Below are 18,779 nucleotides of genomic sequence, written 5' to 3' on the forward strand. Positions count from 1 at the left end.
GATGATTAGTGATGATGAACAGTTTTTCATGTTTGTTGACCACTTGTATGTCTTTTTTTTTTTTTTGAGATGGAATCTCACTCTGTCATCTAGGCTGGAGTGTGGTGGCACGACCTCGACTCACTGCAACCTCCACCCCCCGGATTCAAGTGATTCTCCTGCCTCAGCTTCCTGAGTAGCTGGGATTACAAGCGCGCGCCACCACGCCTGGATAATTTTTGTATTTTTAGTAGAGTCGAGTTTCACCATGTTGGCCAGGTTGGTCTCAAACTCCTGACCTCAGGTAATCCGCCCACCTTGGCCTCCCAAAGTGCTGGGATTACAAGCATGAGCCACCATGCCCGGCCGTGTGTCCTCTTTTGAGAAGTGCCTGTTCATGTCCTCTGCCCACTTTTTTTGGGGGGGTGGGATGGGGGACGGAGTCTCACTTTGTCACCCAGGCTGGAGTGCAGTGGCACGATCTCAGCTCACTGCAATCTCCACCTGCCAGATTCAAGTGATTCTCCTGCCTCAGCCTCCCGAGTAGCTGGGATTACAGGCGTTAGCCACCGCGCCCGGCCGTTTGTAAATATTTTCTCCCATTCTGCAGGTGGTCTGTTTACTTTGTTGACAGTTTCTTTTGCTGTGCAGAAGCTCTCAAGTTTAATTAGGTTCCACTTGTCAATTTTTTTTTTTTTTTGAGACACTGTCTCACTCTGTCACCAAGGCTGGAGTGCAGTGGTGCGATCATAGCTGACTGCAGCCTCGACCTCCTGGACTCAAGTGATCCTCTCACCTCAGTTTCCTGAGTAGCTGAGACTACAGGTGTGCGCCACCATGCCAGGCTAATTTTTGTATTCTTTGTACAGACGGGTTTTTGCCACGTTGTCCAGGCTGATTTTTGTTTTGCTGTAACTACTTTGGAGGACTTAGTCATTTATAAATTCTTTGCCATGGTTGATGCCCAGGGGGGTATTTCCTAGGTTTTCTTCTAGGATTTTAATTGTTTGAAGTCTTACATTTAAGTCTTTAATTCGTCTTGAGTTAATTTTTGTATATGGTGATAGGCAGGGGTCCAGTTTCATTCTTCTGTATATGGATAGCCAGTTATTCCAGTACCATTTATTAAATAGGGAGTCCTTTCCCCATTGCTTATTTTTGTCCAACTTGTTGAAGATTAGTTGGTTGTAGAAGGGTGGCTTTATTTCTGTGTTCTCTATTCTGTTCCACTGGTCTATGTGTCTGTTTTTGTACCAGTACTATGCTGTTTGGGTTATTGTAGCCTTTTAGTATAGCTGGAAGTCAGGTAATGTGATGCCTCCAATTCTGTTATTTTTGCTTAGGATCCTTTGGTTATTCTGGCTCTTTTTTTTTGTTTAATATAAATTTTATAGTAGTTTTTTTTTCTAATTCTGTGAAAAATGATGTTGTTAGTTTGTTAGGAACAGGATTAAATCTGCAGATTGCTTTTGGCAGTATGGACATTTTAATGATATTGATTCTTCCAATCCATGAGCATGGAGTGTTTTTCCATTTGCTTGTATCACATAGATGATACTTTCTAACTGTGTCTTTACATGGTGGAAAGGGTGAACGAGCTCTCAGGCGTCTGCCCTAATGATAATTACATTTCAAAAGCTCTGCCTCCTAATACCATCATCTTGGGACTTAGGATTTCAACATATCAATTTTGGGAGATAAACATTCATACTATAGACCCATTCTAATAAATCATTTCTAGAACTGTCTTTTAGAGGTTGTATATTAGTTTCCTATTGCTGTTGTAACACTTCCTATTGTGTTGTAACTGTGAACCACAGACTCTGTGGTTTAAACAACTCAGATTTATCATTTTACAGTTCTAGAGGTCAGAAGTCTGAAATCAGTCTCTCTGGGCTAACATTAAGGGGGCATCAGGGCCACCTCCTTCTGGAGGCCTTGGGAGGAGAATCTGTTTCCTTGTCTTTTTCAGCTTCTATAGGTTGCATGCATTCCTTGGCTCATGGCTCCTTCCTACATCTTCAGAGCTAGCGGTGTAGCATCTCCAATCTCTCTCTCTCTCTGTGTCTCTCTCTCTCTCTCTTTCTTCTTTCTTTCTTTATTTCTTTTCTTTCTCTCTCTCTTTCTTTCTCTCTCTGTCTCTCTCCCCACCCCTGCCCCACTCTGCTTCTGTCATTAAATCACTTTCTCTCACTCTGACCCTCTTGTCTTCCTCTTATAAGAACTGTAGGCCGGGCATGGTGGCTCATGCCTGTAATCCCAGCACTTTGGGAGGCTGAGGTGGGTGGATCATCTGAGGTCAGGAGTTTGAGACCAGCCTGGCCAACATGGTGAAACCTCGTCTCTACTAAAAATACAAAAATTAGCTGGGCCTGGTGGCGGGCACCTGTAGTCCCAGCTACTTGGGAGGCTGAGGCAGGAGAATTGCTGGAACCCGGGAGGCAGGGGTTGCAGTGAGCTGAGATCATGCCACTGCACTCCAGCCAGGGTGACAGAGTGAGACTCTGTCTAAAATAAAATAAAAAAAAGGAACTTGTGATGACATTCTTGTGATTACATTGGGCCCACTTGGATGATCTAGGACAATCCCCCCATGTCAAGATCCGTAACATCTGTATGATCTCACTTAAATGTACAATCTAAAATAATCACACTCATAGAAGCAGAGAGTACAATGGTAATTTTCAGGGCTGGAGGGAAGGGAAAATGGAGAGGTGATGATCAGATGGTATAAGGTTTAGTTATGCCAGATAAATAAATTCTGGAGATCTATGCATCTGACAAAAGGTCTAATATCCAGAATCTATAAGGAACTTAAACAGTTCAACAAGCAAAAAAAACAAATAACCCCATTAAAAAGAGGGCAGAGGGGGCCGGGCGCAGTGGCTCACACCTGTAATCCCAGCACTTTGGGAGGCTGAGGCAGGCAGATTGCCTGAGCTCAGAAGTTCGAGACCAGCCTGGGCAACATGGCAAAACCCCGTCTCTACTAAAAACAAAGCAAAAAATGTGGGCAGAGGACATGAACAGGTGCTTCTCAAAAGAAGACATACAAGTGGCCAAGAAACATATTAAAAAATTCATCATCACTAATCATTATCTACTATACATCACAGTGCCTACAGCTAACAATACTGCATTGTATACTTAGATTTGCCAAGAAGATAGATCTTAAGTGCTCCTACAAAAAAAGGGAATGCGGGTGGGGGAGGAAACTTTGGGAGGTGTTGGGTATGTTTATATGCTTTATGGTGATGATGGTTTCATGGAAATATACTTATCTCCAAACTCATCTACATATATATATATTAAATATGTACAGCTTTTTATATGCAATCCTATCTCAATGAAATAGTTTTTGTTTTGTTTTTTACATTCACAGGTTCCAGTGAGCAGGATGTGGATATCCTTGGAGGGCCATTGTTGTACTTACCACAGTTTGCCTCCACAGTTTTTAATGTTGGGGCTGCAGTAATACTGAACATAGATTGCCTTCCATTAACATTGTAACAGAAATACTTCCCCACATGAAATTTGTTGTTGTTGTTGTTGTTTTGAGACAAAGTCTCGCTCTTGTCCCCCAGGCTGGAGTGCAATGGTGTGATCTCGGCTTACTGCAACCTCTGCCTCTCACGTTCAAGCCATTGTCCTGCCTCAGCCTCCTAAGTAGCTGGGATTACAGGCGCTACCACTACGCCTGGCTAATTTTTGTATTTTTAGTAGAGACAGGGTTTCATCTTGTTGACCAGGCTGGTCTCAAACTCCTGATCTCAGGTGATCTGCCCGCCTCAGCCTCCCAAAGTGCTGGGATTACAGGTGTGAGCCACTGTGCCTGGACCCCCACAGGAAGTTTTTGTAACCATATTTCCTCAAGGTTGTGAGTGATTCAATATGCCCAAGCTGGAAACTAGGTTGTGTTCCGTCCTGGGCTGCTGTCCATTTTCCTGCAGCAGGCATTCCCCATACTTACAATGATGGTCTTAGCGTGGGTTCCCAGCAGCAGGTCAAGGGGGGTGGAATAGGATTATGATTCTGATTGCATATAGCCTAATTGCTTTTCAGAAGGATTGTATCACTTCACACATCTCCTGATGAACCTCATATAACTTTCCTAAAGCTGAAAAAAGTTCGTTCTTTTTATAATCAAGGTATTATGTCCTCATTAAAGCATATTTGGAGGCCGGGCATGGTGGCTCATGCCTGTAATCCCAGCACTTTGGGAGGCCGAGGCAGGTTGATTACTTGAGGTTAGGAGTTTGAGACCAGCCTGGCCAACGTGGCAAAACCACGTCTCTACTAAAAATACAAAAATTAGCCAGACGTGGTGGCACGCACCTGTAGTCACAGCTACTTGGGAGGCTGAGGCATGAGAATAGCTTAACTCGGGAGGTGGAGGTTGCAGTGACCCGAGATGGTGCCACTGAACTCCAGCCTGGGTGACAGAGGGAGACTCTGTCTCAAAAAACAAAACAAAACAAACCAAACAAACAAAAGAATATTTGGGAAATGTAAAAAGAGCCAAAGGAAAAAATCACTTATAGTCTCATAAACAGAAACACAACTTAATAATTGTGTTTCAATTTATAAGAATTGATCAATTCTGGCTGGGTGCGGTGGCTCACACCTGTAATCCCAGCACTTTGGGAGGCTGAGGCCGGCAGATCACAAGGTCAGGAGTTCGAGACCAGCCTGGCCAACACGGTGAAACCCCATCTCTACTAAAAATACAAAAATTAGCTGGGCGTGGTGTCATGTACCTGTAATCCCAGCTACTTGGGAGGCTGAAGCAGGAGAATTGCTTGAACCAGGACCTGGGAGGCGGAGGTTGCAGTGAGCCAAGATCATGCCACTGCACTCCAGCCTGGGCTACAGAGCAAGACTCCACCTCAAAAAAAAAAAAAAAAAAAAAAAAAAAGAATTGATAAATTCCCATAAATACTTCATTAATACTTAATACATTTCTTTCCAATATTTGTCTCTCTGTGTGTATATATATACAAAATTCTTAAAAATCATAGCTATGATGTTGAAACTTCTTGGAATTGTTTTAGATTAGATCTAGGACACCTCATGTTTTGGGATATGCAGGAGAACATTATCAATTGTGTTTACCTTGGGATGGTTTCTGTCCTGTTTCCCCAGGAGATTATTGCTGTCACTCAGAACCTGGAGGCCTGGCTGGGTCCTTCCCTGGATGCTGAGTGTCAGGGCACAGTGTGGGGAGTGTGGCCTGAATTCCTTGACTACAAACACGCCATCTTGATTCTTCCTACCCAGACTCTAGTCTGAGGAGTTCACTGGAAAATGATTGGAAGGTTAGGTTTTATGACAATGCAACTTTATAATCCAATTAATTGATGCTGGTTACAAGCAGAATATTTTTCTCTTTAAAAATTAATTTACATAAGTTACTACCATTTCTGCCTTCATGAACTTCATCTTCAAGCTCTGGTACTTGGCATAGACAATGCTAAGAAACCACATAGAAATCCAGGGACATCTGGCTCTGAAAAGACAAGAGCTGGGAGTGTTTCAACCTATGTTCTCGAAAGGGGGTGGAATAGGTTTATGATTCTGATCATAAATTGGCTGCTTTCCAGTTTGATAAACATCTACAGTAGAAGCCCTAAGGCTGTAAGTTAGAGATAAGAAAAAAACCAAAAACTCCCTAAAATGAAATAGTCTTACATTGGTAATCCATTCCAATATTAACAATGAAAGAAAAATCTCATTTTCCTTGGCTGTTTTACATTGTTCTGCTTGAATGGCGGAGAGGAACTGAGTTAGCATCTGGAAGAAAACAATCCAAACTGGACTAGGCAAAACAGGAATCCGTCGGCTCAGGCAGCTGGTAAGTATAGGGTGTAGGCTCCAGCATGGCTAGATTCAGGACCTCATCTCTGCCTTTCTCTTATGGGCTGACTTCATTTTCAGGGAGTCTTTATTTCTGTAGCCCCAGAAATTCTCATCTGGTCTCATTGGTCCATCCCTGCGGGGCGGGGGTCGGGGGCGGGGTGGGGGGGGGGAGGCGAGGATGTGCGGGCGGGCGAGAGGGGGCAGGAGAGGTATACAGGGCTCTAATTGGTCAGACTGGGCCATGTGGCCATGTGGCCACTCCCAGGAAGGCTTTGGAGTCAGGGATGGAGTCAGCTCCATGAAAGCTTGCTGACTGAAAGGAGAGGGAAACAGGGTCATTCCCCCAGAGAAAAACTGAAGTTTGGATTGTCCTGTCCCCACAGACCTCCTTCTCCACCCACCAAGATTTGACTGTCTTCGCCAGGGACTTGCTCTAGCCGGGTCAAGCTCAAGTGGGGTTATTGAAGTGGCACAGGGGAACCCACGCATGGCAAGAACAGGGGGGCACTCAAGGAACAGGGGCCCAGAACCACCCCCTGCAGCGGCTGCTCCATTCTCTCTTCTGTGAAACGCCCTCGTTAGCTTCCCAACGCCGACAGGGATGCCAGACCCAGGTCTACCCAAGGGCCTTGAAAGCTCCCGCATTTTTCCCTCTGCCATACTCACCTCTGGGTTTCTCAGTTCAGATTTGCAAGAGAGGATCTCATTGACCTGACTTGGGTCAGGGGCCCAACCCCGACCCAATCAGCTGTGGCAGATGGAATGGAGGTGGGGCTCAGGGGGTTTCCCTCTCCCTCAGGGTTGTGGTGGGTCAATGGATTCTAGTGATGATGGGACCTGCAGATCTCAGCTGATTTTCTTTTTTGAAAAATTACTAATACTATTTCTTGAGACAGCAACTTGCTCTGTGGTCCAGGCTGGAGTGCAGTGGTGGGATGCTAGCTCACTGCAGCCTCGAACTCCTGGCCTCAAGCCATCCTACCTCCTTGGCCTCCCAAACAGTTGGGATTACCCGCATGTGCCTCCGAGCCTGGTCCAGTTACTGAGTGCCTACTCTTTTTTTTTTTTGAGGCGGAGTTTCGCTCTTGTTGCCCAGACTGGAGTGTGATGGTGAGATCTTAGCTCACCGCAACCTCCACCTCCCGGGTTCAAGCAATTCTCCTGCCTTAGCTGCACGAGTAGCTGGGATTACAGGCATGTGCCACCACGCCCAGCTAATTTTTGTATTTTTAGTAGAGACGGGGTTTCTCCATGTTGGTAAGGCTGGTCTTGAACTCCCTACCTCAGGTGATCCGCCCACCTTGGCCTCCCAAAGTGCTGGGATTACAGGAGTGAGCCACCGCACGGGGCCGAGTGCCTACTCTTTATGTGTCCCATTTTAAATTTACACCAACACTCTGAAGCTGAGGCTCTTAGAGGCCAGCCTTCTTGCCTGGGTCAGGCAACCACTAAGTGAGTGGTTAATCCGAAACTAGCACCTAGGGGAGCTGGCGAAGGGGCCCAGGGTAGCAGAGGCCATGAAGATCTCTTTCCAGGTTGTTCTTGTTTTTTTGTTTTTTTTTTGGGGGGGACAGTCTCACTCTGTCACTCAGGTTGGAGTACAGTGGCTCGATCTCAGCTGACTCCAGCCTCCTCCTTCCAAGTTTAAGCGATTCTTGTGCCTCAGCCTCCTAAGTAGCTGGGACTACAGGCGCGTGCCACCACGCCCGGATAATTTTTGTATTTTTAGTAGAGACAGGGTTTTGCCATGTTGCCCGGGCTGGTCTCGAAGTCCTGGCCTCAAGTGATCTGCCTGTCTCGGCCTCCCAAAGTACTAGGATTACAGGCATGAGCCACTGCGCCCGGCCCAGATTGGTTCTTTAAAGCGGAGTTGAGAGGTGGCGCTGGAGGGGAGGAAGCCCTTCGACATTTGCTCCCAGCCTCAAAACTGGGCTGCACTGGCATCTGTTCCTAGCCCTGTGAGGTTCCTGGAGCCCTGCCTTGTCCCACCCGGCCTCCCTGAGTTCTTGTCCTCTCCCTGCCCACCAGTCTCAGTGTGCGGGGTGGGGACCACCAGGCTGGGAAGCCCAGAGGCCCCAGGCAACTCGTGGGCCTGGGAGGGTCATAGAATCCGTCCTATACTCCCCAGGATCTTGAAGGGGGCTCTTCCTTACATTCCCAGTCATCCCTCCCCCAGCCCCTACATAGCACCCTGTCTGCACCCCACTCCCACTCTGTATCAGCTGCCCTCTTCCTCAGCACCCTATCCCACTGGAGCACCTTTTCTAAGTCGCCACTTTCACATTTAATCTGCCGCCTCTTTCCAGCAGCCAGTCCTGATTGCCTCTTCCGCAGCCCCAGTTGCCCACTGCTTTAGCTAGTGTCACAGCTGGCTGTGAGAGGTGTCCTAATTCTGTAACCCGGCACCTCCTCCACAGGGACCTAGACGCCTCAAGCCTTCCAGGACGTTTGTTGATCAAAGGCGAAGGGTGTGCAGAATCTTCGTCCATCTACGAATTAATTCTCGAAACCTGCTTCGAGTGGGCCTCGCGCGGAACACAGGGGACACTCAGTGGTGAACGAGACCACTCGCTTAGGCCTAGCAGCGAGAAGGTGACCGTTCACTCAACACACACTAACTGGGTCCCGCAGGACAGGCCCCGGCTGGTCGAGGAGGTTCCCCGGGGCGCCCTCAGCCGACCGGCCGGCCATAACCGGCGTGATCTCCTCGCGCCGAGAGACCCAGAAGGGATCTCGCAAAACCCAATTCACGTTTTGTTTAATTTTATCTTTTTACCTCTCAAATGCATGGAAATTGGCTGCTAGTAGCTTTGCTACAGGAGAAAATCGCTAATCTGTAGCGCAAAATCGGCGCACAGGGGTTTTCTCTGCGATTGTCTAGACGCCGCGCAGGCGGGTCTGAGGCGCCAGACACATTGTATCCGGAGCGCGGAGCTCAGGAGCAACAGTCGCCGCCTCTACTCTGTATCTGCGCCGCCCCAGGCGCCCAGTGTCCGCACTGGGCCTGGGACTGCCCTCGGGGGATGGGGCCCACGCGGGCTTTGATGGGGGGCCGGGGGCCACTTCGTCCACCCAGGCGAGGCTCGGGTCCAGCGCCCGCCACATCAACTCCCGGGGGATCTAGCAGCGCGGAGGCCGAGCAGGAGGCCCAGGAGCCCCGCGCGTCTTCCATTAGCGCAGGGACCCCCGGGCCACAGCTCAGAGAATCGGAAGGCCTCCTCCCCCTTCCCGAGAGCTGCCACTGGGGCCGAGGTTTCCAGCAAGAACCCGCGTGTCCCTGCGCACGCACACACGGTGCACACGTCAGTCCGGCGCCTCCCCGTGCCCCGGCTCACGCAGGTTCTCCCGCTCGCCCGCAACACGCCCGCAGGCTCTTGTGTCTGCTGCCGGGGCCGCCGGGCCCAGAAGGGTAAGAACGCGGCTCGCCAGCGGCATGGGGACCCCGGCCCGGCCTGGACTCTGTCCCGGGCGGGGCCTGAGGGCGGAGCGCGCCGGGCGGGGCGCGCGGGAGGGGAGGCGGGTCCGCGCCGCCGCCGTCCGCACCGCCCCGCCCTTGGCCCCGCCGCTCGCTCGGCTCCGCTCCCTGCCTCCGCGTTGCAGCCCCCGCCGTAGCCGCCTCCGAGCCCGCCGCCACATCCTCTGAGGTAGGCGCAGCGGAAAAGGACCCCGGCTCCTTTGCGCCCTGGACGGCGGGGGCCAGACCCCTGGGGAGCTGAGAGGGAGGTGCTGAGGGGGGAGCGGGCGAGGGGCCCGGGCAGCCCGGCCCCGGGGAGGGATCGCGAGCGGCCGGCGCGGGCCTGGCTGGTCAGCGGGCTGGCAGAGAAGGCCGCGCAGGCGGGCGCCCAACGGGTCCGGGCTGGGGAACGCGAGGCCGAGGGTCCAGAGACGCCTGCGGCTGGCGGCGATAGGCGGCCCGGGCTTGCGGGCGGAAGGGCAAGGGCGGCCGCGTGGAGGCCCGGCGGGCCGCGCGTCTAGGTGACCTTCCCCGGCGGCGCCCTCTGGCCCTGGATCCCACCAGCGTGCATCCGGCGGGGACCCATTCGCCGCCCACGCTTGCCGGGCCAGGCCAGCGGGAGGGTGCTGGCCACGCTGCCGCCTCGGGGTGAGCTCACGTGACGACCGTGGCCCCGCGTCCCCAGGCCCACGCGCCCTGGCCGGCCCACGCCCGCAGAAGCTGGCGCCCGGCACCGCCCGCCTGTGCCAGAGCCTTCTAGAGCGGAACGCGCCGGCCGAGAGTCGACTTAGGCGGTAGAGGCCGGAGCTCGGGCCTGGGTTGAAGGTTTGGCCTCGGAAAAGGAGGCCCCACGGGGAAGGATGTGGCCTTCTTGGTCTTAGGAGTGATTACTGGTTCGGTCGTTCATTCATTCGCCAAATGCGGCGGTGCATTCCGGAAACTGTTTCGGAGCCTGACTTTGGATTAGAGGCCCGCAGTCCTAGTGGTTTGTACAAGGTCACACAGCTGGGAAGACCCCAAACCTTCGTTTTCTCATCTGTAGGATGGGAGCAATGATACCTCTCCTTCGTTGAGTTTTGGGGAATAATAAAATGAATTAACATGAAACCTTTAGAACAGTGCTGGTATGGAGAAGGGCTAAGTAGAAACCCTGACACCCTTGGGGTTTTTTGGGTGAGTCCAGCCCATCCCCCGCAGACCATTTTGCTACACGTGGCGTTGTGGAAAGGGTTCAATAAATGTAGCTCCTGTTTTTAAACATTCTTGCACTATTATTGACAAGCATTTGTATACCAGGTATGGAGTAACTTTCAGGTTAATTTATGAAAAATCTTGTAAGTTTACAAATGGACATTGTCAAGCTCGAGCAGTAAGTTTGCATGTGGAGATCTTGAATGCAGGAGCAGACCCTGGTTTAGAGGCCCGTTCCGCCTGGGGTCCTTGTCCCCTTGACTAGCCTCCCCTCTCCTGGGGAGATAGGGGAAAGGGCTCCTCTGTTGCCTAAACTCCACTGAGGCAGGAGAAGGCCAGAGCAGACTATCAGGGTCCAGCCTTCATTCTGCCCACCCCAACTGTGGACCGACTCAGCTCCTAAGGGTCAGACTGAGGCATTGAGGCCCTGTGCTACTTTGTCTTCAGTGCCTGGGGTGGTGCTGCCTGGCACACAGTAGGTGCTTGAGAAGGGTCTGTGGGGGTAAATGCACTCTTGTATCAGAATCCACCCACCTTTATTACAGAGTTTTACTATTCCAGTACATGGCACATGGTAGGTGCTTATTAGGTATTTGTGGAATTATTGAAAGGGCATATGAAGGGCTGCAGACCCAGACCACAGTCCTTTGATCCTGGACTTTTTTTTTTTTTTTTTTTGAGACAGAGTCTTGCTCTGTTGCCAGGTCTGGAGTGCGGTGGCACCATATTGGCTCATGGCAGCTTCTATCTCCTGGGTTCAGGCAATCCTCCCACCTCAGCCTCGCAGAGTATCTGGGATCCCAGGCACACACCGCTACGCCTGGCTAATTTTTGTATTTTTAGTAGAGTCAGGGTTTCACCATGTTTGCCAGGCTGATCTCAAACTCCTGGCCTCAAGCAATCCACCCCCCTCAGCCTCCCAAAGTGCTGGGATTACAGGCGTGAGCCACCATGCCCGGTCCTGGACATCCTTTTGAGGGACACAGACATCTCACTTGTGGAAAATAGCCTCACCTAGCAGAGAGTCACAAATATTTAAAGAACTGTAGCAGTATATATAGTCTCTTGAAATAAGTGCTTTAAACACATCGTCTTCATTCTCTGGTTCTCCAAGTCCCAAGGGAAACTTGTTGAACTGGTGTTTCTGGGCTTGCAGGGAGGGTGACATGGGTGACTGGGATTCTACAGAAGGTATTGGGCCTGTTACCCCTTCCCTCATGGTGGGTGGATGGACAGTTTGTGCTGGGGTTGTCCTGAGTAGGGTGCCTGCCTGTGGGTAGTGGAGACTACTCATTGTTGATTAGTTAGTTTTATTTCTGCTATTCTAGAGTAGGGCTGTAGGCAGGGGTTATTTGTAGCTCAGAAAGTGGGGGACCATACAGGGATGAGGTGCCTGTGGGCCCCTGGCCTTGCTAAACACTAGGCAGGTGTGGACAGTGAACTCCATGCTGGGGTGGTGAAGGGCATCCACCCTCCACCCTTACCAGGAAGATGCTCCTGAAGCACTGAAGTCCACTTCGCCCTTGATGGAATTTCCCATGGTGCAGTGTCTTCGGTGGTAGTGACTGGGAGAGACGCATGTGTGGTTGAGGACCAGCCGAAGCCTGGAGGCAGCCCCTCCCGGTGCTCCGAGATTCTGTAGTCTGCGGCTTTGGGTTTTCCATGGAGTCATGTGGTAGCCACTGAGAAAAGGTGACCAGTGGGCTCCTCAGCTGGGTCTGGGCACATTTCTTCATTTTACCACGTACTCAGGGGGTTAGGGATGAGTGGGACTTTAAGTTCTTTACTCAGAACTGTGCTGGAAAGAGCACTGGAGAGTAGCTTGGGCCCACAACACAGGTCTGATGAGCCATAGGGTCGGTCTCATACAGGTCAAGTCACTTTCTTGTGCCTCAGTTTCTCTCTCTCTCTTTTTTTTTTTTTTTTTTTAAGATGGCATCTCGCTCTGTCGCCTAGGCTGGAGTGCAGTGGTGCAATCTCAGTTCCCTGCAATTTCTACCTCTCGGGTTCAAGCAATTCTCTGCCTCACCCTCTTGAGTAGCTCAGATTACAAGCGCCCGCCACCATGCCCGGCTAATTTTTTTGTATTTTTTAGTAGAGATGGGGTTTCACCATCTTGGCCAGGTTGGTCTTGAACTCCTGACCTCATGATCCACCCACCTCGGCCTCCTAAAGTGCAGGGATTACAGGTGTGAGCCACTGAGCCCGGCCCAGTTTCTCTGCTATAAAAGTATGATTGTCGTCATTACAGTGATTGCTGATTGAGGGCTTGCTCAACACCCTTCTAGGGGCTCAACGAATGTTCTGTGATGTTGAGTTCACCACCCTACACCCTGGGAGAGAGGTAGTGTGTTTCCATTTCACAGGTCAGCAGCCTTGGGCACAGAGAGGTGAGGTAACCACTCTGAGGTAACACAGCCTGGCAGGAGTGGAGTTGGAATTCAAGGCCTGGTCTGAATGGTGGTGCTCTCACATTGCAGTTGCACTCCAAGGGACCCTTGCAAGGTGCTAACAGATGTGAATGCCTTTTGGAAAGTCAAAATTGGTGTTCAGATGGGAGACATTATTTTTCCACACCAATCAGAGTGAACTCGTGCATGGCTGAGTGTGGGCCAACTGGCAGTGGACAATGGAGTCACCTCTATTTCTTGCAAGGACAGTGGTGCTGAGTGTCTGTTATAAGGGTCCGTTTTCCCTGGGATCTGGTGGGAGGCATTCTTCCAGGACGTGGTCAGCTAAACAGTGCCTCATTGTGGACATGAAAGACTCTGGACTCTGTGGTTCAGGGTGACCTTTTGAACATGCTCAGCAGCCATTATTATAATAAATATACAAAACGAAAACTTGTGATAAAATACTGTGTGTGTTCCCTGCTTACCAAGCGCCAGCCACTGTACCAAGTATTGTATGTTAACGAGCTAATTCAGTCCTCACAGTGACGCCAATCCAGGCTCTCTTTCTCCATATTAGAGCTGAAGAAAAAGGAGTAGAGAGGTTGTGACTTGCCCAAAGTCACATACCTAGAAAGTGGTGGGGTGGGTTAGAACTCAGGTCTATTTGATTCCCAAGGCTTCCTGCCTAAGCACTGTCTGTCTTAACCCCACCTGGTCAAGCCAAGCAGTGAGGCTCCAGGGAGCTTGAGGTGCCTGAGGTCAGGCAGGAGCCCCAGGTATGCCTGGGATCCAGACCATAGTGTACTGGCTGCCAGCCCAGGCCATCTCCCCTAGATAGGTGGGTGGGCAGGCTGCCCTGAGTCAGCAACCTTCTCCTGAGCCCAGGAGCTCAGCATGGAACTCAGCTGTGCTGGTGGTGGCCCAGCTGCCAGGGTGTTTCAAAATAGAAGCTACCCCTGGAAAGCTCTACTGCCCACTGCGAGACTGTTGTGGAAGGATGGAGGGAGAGAACAGCTGCATTGGGTACACAGACCTGCTACCAGAGCACAGAGCCATCAGCCTTTGCCAGCATCCTGGAGCTTGAACCAGGAACTGTTCCCCTGGGTTGTTTCTTCCTAGCAAGAAAGAGAAAGTGCTGGAGTGTATATGTGTGCATCCGTGCGTGTGTGTGAGCGAGCTGCTGATTGTGTTCGCCCCCATGTTGGCTTTTAGAGCTAGGGTTGCCTTCTGCTGGGGAAGTTGCTTTTCCTGGTCCTCAGGGCTAGGAAGAGGTGCTGTTGCTGTGATCCCTGGCTGGTCTGATAGCCCTCCTATAGGCTGGCCTAGTTCTGCCCTGACAAACCACCTAGAATGGTGTTGGTGAAACAGCGGGGCCAGAGACTTTTCCATAGTACTCTCTTCCTTGGCAGAATCATAAGATGATGGCAATGATGGTGATGATGATTGTGATTGCTCTGTTGATTAGCGTCTTTGCAGGGATCTGGTGCACATGTACACTTGGTAATCCAAGAGAGTTTAATGGAGACATCATTTGCAAAGCTGTGGACAGGGTGTCAGGTCTGGTCTGTTAACACCCTGAGGCCTACAAGAGAGGGCGCTTCTTGGCAAGAGCTGTGGCCTTGGGTAGAGGAAGGTAGTCATTGCCCATCTGAATGACTGATTCAGTCATTCAGTCTCCCATGGAGGGAGACTCGGGGTGAGTACCCCGACTTCATTCTTCCCTAAACTCCCATCTTCTGCAAGTACCTCACGTTGAAAGGCTAAGCCCAATCATAAACCCATGGATAGCAGTCCATAATGATCAGTTCTGGGGGCACAGAGCAGGGTGGAAGGGAGGAGAATGGATCTGGAGGGGCAGACAGCGTATCCAGTGTAGTGGATTATGGTTACTACTGCCATTTGTTGAACACTTACTCCATGCCAGATACTTCTGCCGTTCTGCCTGTTTCATTTATTCCTTGTAACAACTTCCTTAGGCCTAAGGCTTTTCCTCCCAGCTGTTTTTAGCTGAGTCTTGGAGACCCATGGCTACCCTGCTCTCTGTATCAACCATCGCGGTAGTTGTTGGCTCTCCAGGGGTGCAAAGCTCGTCTGTCTGAATCCTCCTATTATTACTATTTATTTCTTTTTATTTTTTATTTAAAAGAAACAGGGTCTCACTATATTGCCCAGGCTGGTCTCGAACTCCTGCATTCGGGCGATCCTCCTGCCTCAGCCTCCCAAAGTGCTGGGATTAGAGGCGTGAGCCGCCGTGCCTGGCACATGCCTGAATCCTTTTGAGGGAGCCTCTGCAGAGAAAAGAGCATATTTCTACCAGGTGGGGGCCTGGTAGGTGCTTAGTGCAGAGACCGCCCTGAGCTGCTGCTTCTCAGTGGCAACTGGGGGCAGCCCTGCCTGTTAGGCACAGGCTGAGAGGTAGGGCAGGAGGAGTTCCATCTCCTCTGGCAGGCTCTTCCTGAACAAGCGCCTCTGGTGATTCTTGTGCACCCTGAAGTTAGGGAGCTCTGCCCTGCTCATGATTCCTGGCAGGGTGGCCAAGCCGCTAGTGGTCACCTGGGAGTGAAATGTGCCCTGACGTACCTTGCCTGATAACTCTTCCATCTCAGTGTAGTTTAAATCTGTTCTCGCAATCTGTATGGACACTCTAGGTAGCCTTCTGGCATTGCTACTGCAGCAGCCTTGGAACGTGATTTGGGACGCAACACAGCTCAATTTCGGGCACAGTGGTTGGCTTTTAAAGTGCTTTTTTTTTTTGAGGGGGAGTCTCGCTCTGTCACCCAGGCTGGAGTGCAGTGGCACGATCTCGGCTCACTGCAGCCTTTGCCTTCGGGTTCAAGTGATTCTCATGCCTCAGCCTCCTAAGTAACTGGGATTACAGGCACTTACCACCACACCCGGCTAATTTTTGTTTTAAAATTCTTTATCCTTAAACAAATTATCAGTATACACAAACAGCTTAAATAATGAAGCAGAACAAAAAATGAAAATTCGATTTGAAGTCCATTCCTTCCCTAAACCTCCTTCTCCAGAAGCATATCTAAGCCAGCCCCAATTTGCAGATTGGCTTGTATCCTTCCACATGCTTTCCCATCCATTCACGAACACAGAAAGATGTGTAGAAAGGTTTTCCTCCAATTACATGGAATTACAAATTTTCTGACTTTTTTCATTTAACTGTATCATAGCTAGCTAGCTTTCTTTCTTCTTTTTTTTTTTTTGTTTTGAGACGGAGTTTTGCTCTTGTTGCCCAGGCTGGATTGCAGTGGCATGATCTGAGCTCACCGCAACCTCCACCTCCCAGGTTGAAGCAATTCTCCTGCCTCAGCCTCCCGAGTGGCTGGGATTACAGGCATGTGCCACCACACCTGGCTAATTTTTTTTGTATTTTTAGTAGAGATGGGGTTTTTCCATGTTGGTCAGGCTGGTCTCGAACTCTTGACCTCAGGTGATCCGCCCACCTCAGCCTCCCAAAGTGCTGGGATTACAGGCATGAGCCACTGCGCCTGGCTATCATAGCTTCATAGCTAGCTTTCTATGCCACCACATACATCCACCTTATTCTTCTTCTTTTTTTTTTTTTTTTTTTTTTTTTTTTGGTGAGACAGTCTCGCTCTGTCATCCAGGCTGGAGTGCAGTGGCATGATCTTGGCTCACTGCAACCCCTGCCTCCTGGTTTAAGCTTGTGCCTCAGCCTCTCAAGTAGCTGGCATTACAGGCGTGCACCATCACGCCTGGCTGATTTTTTTTTTTTTTTTTTTGTATTTTTAGTAGAGACGGGGTTTTGCCATGTTGGCCAGGCTGATCTGAAGTCCTGGCGTCAAGTGATCTGCCCACCTCAGCCTCCCAAAGTGCTGGGATTACAGGCATGAGCTACCCGCCTTATTCTTTTTGATTACCATATGGTACTCCTTAGTTTGCAAGTATAGTACCTTAATTTTTATTCATTCATTTTCCTTTTGATGGACTTTTAGGTTGCTTCTGGGTTTTGTGTTACAAATATTGCTGCAGTGAGCATCCTCATGTACACATCTTTGAGTAGTGCCTTGGTTGCTACAGTGGAGCAGGTTCCTAGAAGTGGAATTGCCACTAGGGTTAATGCTGGGTTAATTGCTCTCCAGAAAGAGTGTACCTGTAGTACTCCTCCTTGGCGTGAATGAGAGTGACTGTTTTCCACACACTCACTGACACTGGATATTATTTACGTTTTTGCCAGTCTGCTGGTTAAGTGAGCTTCTGAAACACAGATGTGGTAGTCACTCAACAGTGGCTCTTGGTGGCCCTTAGAATAAAATCCATGCATGATATTGACATCAAAAGCAACCAGTGCTTCTGATGGCACTTGGTCTCCTCAGCCTGAGTTCAGCTCTCCTTAGGCCGAGGTGGGAGCAGGCAAGGAGTGGAGGTCATTGCTAGTTGAGGGTCTCCCCAACTCCCCCACTCTTGCTGATGCTGAAACAGTGACCCTGCAGAGGGAGCTCTTACTTCCTGGTTGCATTGTAATGAGTTCCTATTGTCAGATTCCAAGTTTCTACTTTTTTCCCCACTGCTAAATAATACTTTGATTCTCATTGCTCATTCACTCATCAAACACATTTACATTGAATGCCTATTATGTGCCAGGGCTTAGCATCTTTATATACATAACTTTTTCCATATTTTGGATAAATTTATGCATGACAGGCTCTGGGGTGCTTTGAGTTCAAAGGTGTGATTTGGGGGTAGGTGTATGGGGTAGGGTGGGGTGGGGGCACGGTGAGCACAGCAGCTGTCATTGCCATGCAGCTGATCAGCCAAGAAGGATGTGTACCCCCAAGACAGAGGTTACGTAAGTATTATGCAGACTGTGCTGGGTGATAGATACACTATCCTTGCCTCTGAGCTTCCAGTATGGGCCGGATTTTCATTCCTCAGCTGGAATGGGGCTTGCATAATTTGTTCAAGGTCAGCCAAGGAAAGGTTGGGTAGGTAGACTGGCAGGCTGTGGAGGGGAACCAGGGACTCCTGTATCCTGGTGTGACTTGCTGGTCCTTCTCAAAGTCTTCAGTGACTGCAGGCAGGTCTGCTTATCCTGGCCCTGCCCATCCCTCTGTTTCCTACCAACCAATGGGAACGAAGCCCCCAGGCTCTGCCCTGAAGCCGTCACTCAGGCAGAGAGGCCTGTGGTTCTGTCTCCCCTAGAACGCCCTCTGACTTCTGTCTGTCCAGGGCTAGCTGCTTTGCCGATGCCAGACTACCCTGCTTCATGCCCAGCCTCTAGAGGCTTAGCTTGTGAAGGCCCCTTGGGGGTGGATGCTGCAGAGACAGCTGTGTGTCAGTAGCTAACTGTACAGACTCCCATTTGGAGCAGATCTGGGTGGAAGGAGTGACTGGGAGGGGTGGGGGCCAGGGTTCAGCCTTCAAGTCAGTGCCCTGGCAAGGTGTTAAGTGGAAGCAGGTTGCTGACTTTTCTTTCCTCCAGTCCTCGCCTTAGAAAACTAATGCAGATTATTATTTCTGTCATAAAATTGTCTCTGAAATGGGTTCGAGAGCTGTGTAAAAATGGGCATTTTGAGGGTGCTGTCTGTAGCTGTAAGAAAGCTGAACTTCTCAGGGAGCGGCAGAGCTGTCTCGGGCCTTCCTTAGTTCTGTCAGATCAGTGCAGCAGGGGATGGGCCAAAGTGCACAAAAAGCAGGAGGGGAAGCTACCACTACCTGGCAGTTGGGGGCCTTTAATGAAAGGGCGAGTCATCCTTTTACTGTCTTCGGTGGTGTCACTTCAGGCCCAGGAGTGGACTTGACTCCATTCAGCCAGTGGTTTCTGTGCGTCTTCCTTGCCAGGTGCTGTGCTGGGGAGAATGCTTACCTGGGGGCCCAGAATGGGGGAGATTATGCTTCATTGTCGATGTTCAAGGAGATGGGGAAGAGAG

The 18,779-nt window shown here is 50.3% G+C and overlaps 1 protein-coding gene across 18 annotated transcripts in view; it reads left to right on the top strand.

Annotated features, from left to right (window-relative positions):
* Positions 1 to 18,779, top strand: part of VDAC1 (voltage dependent anion channel 1) — a 103,578-nt gene that overhangs the window by 59,383 nt on the left and 25,416 nt on the right. For 3 of the 18 annotated variants that reach the window (XM_055233395.2, XM_055233400.2, XM_063611701.1), the window contains exon 1: positions 9,329 to 9,479. The exons of 1 other annotated variant lie outside the window; for it this stretch is intronic. Coding sequence is in view for 5 of the 17 variants with exons in the window: in XM_063611692.1 (XP_063467762.1) it covers positions 8,859 to 9,244 (386 nt within the window). In the remaining 12 variants the exon portion in view is untranslated. Of the gene's footprint in view, positions 1 to 69; positions 284 to 5,121; positions 5,831 to 6,218; positions 6,604 to 8,252; positions 8,428 to 8,828; positions 9,245 to 9,328; positions 9,480 to 18,779 lie in introns of those variants that run through there. 14 more of the 18 variants (XM_055233394.2, XM_055233399.2, XM_063611699.1 and 11 more) reach the window with 11 other exon arrangements.

Source organism: Symphalangus syndactylus, chromosome 11 (assembly GCF_028878055.3).
Source record: "Symphalangus syndactylus isolate Jambi chromosome 11, NHGRI_mSymSyn1-v2.1_pri, whole genome shotgun sequence".
NCBI classification, from domain to species: domain Eukaryota; kingdom Metazoa; phylum Chordata; class Mammalia; order Primates; family Hylobatidae; genus Symphalangus; species Symphalangus syndactylus.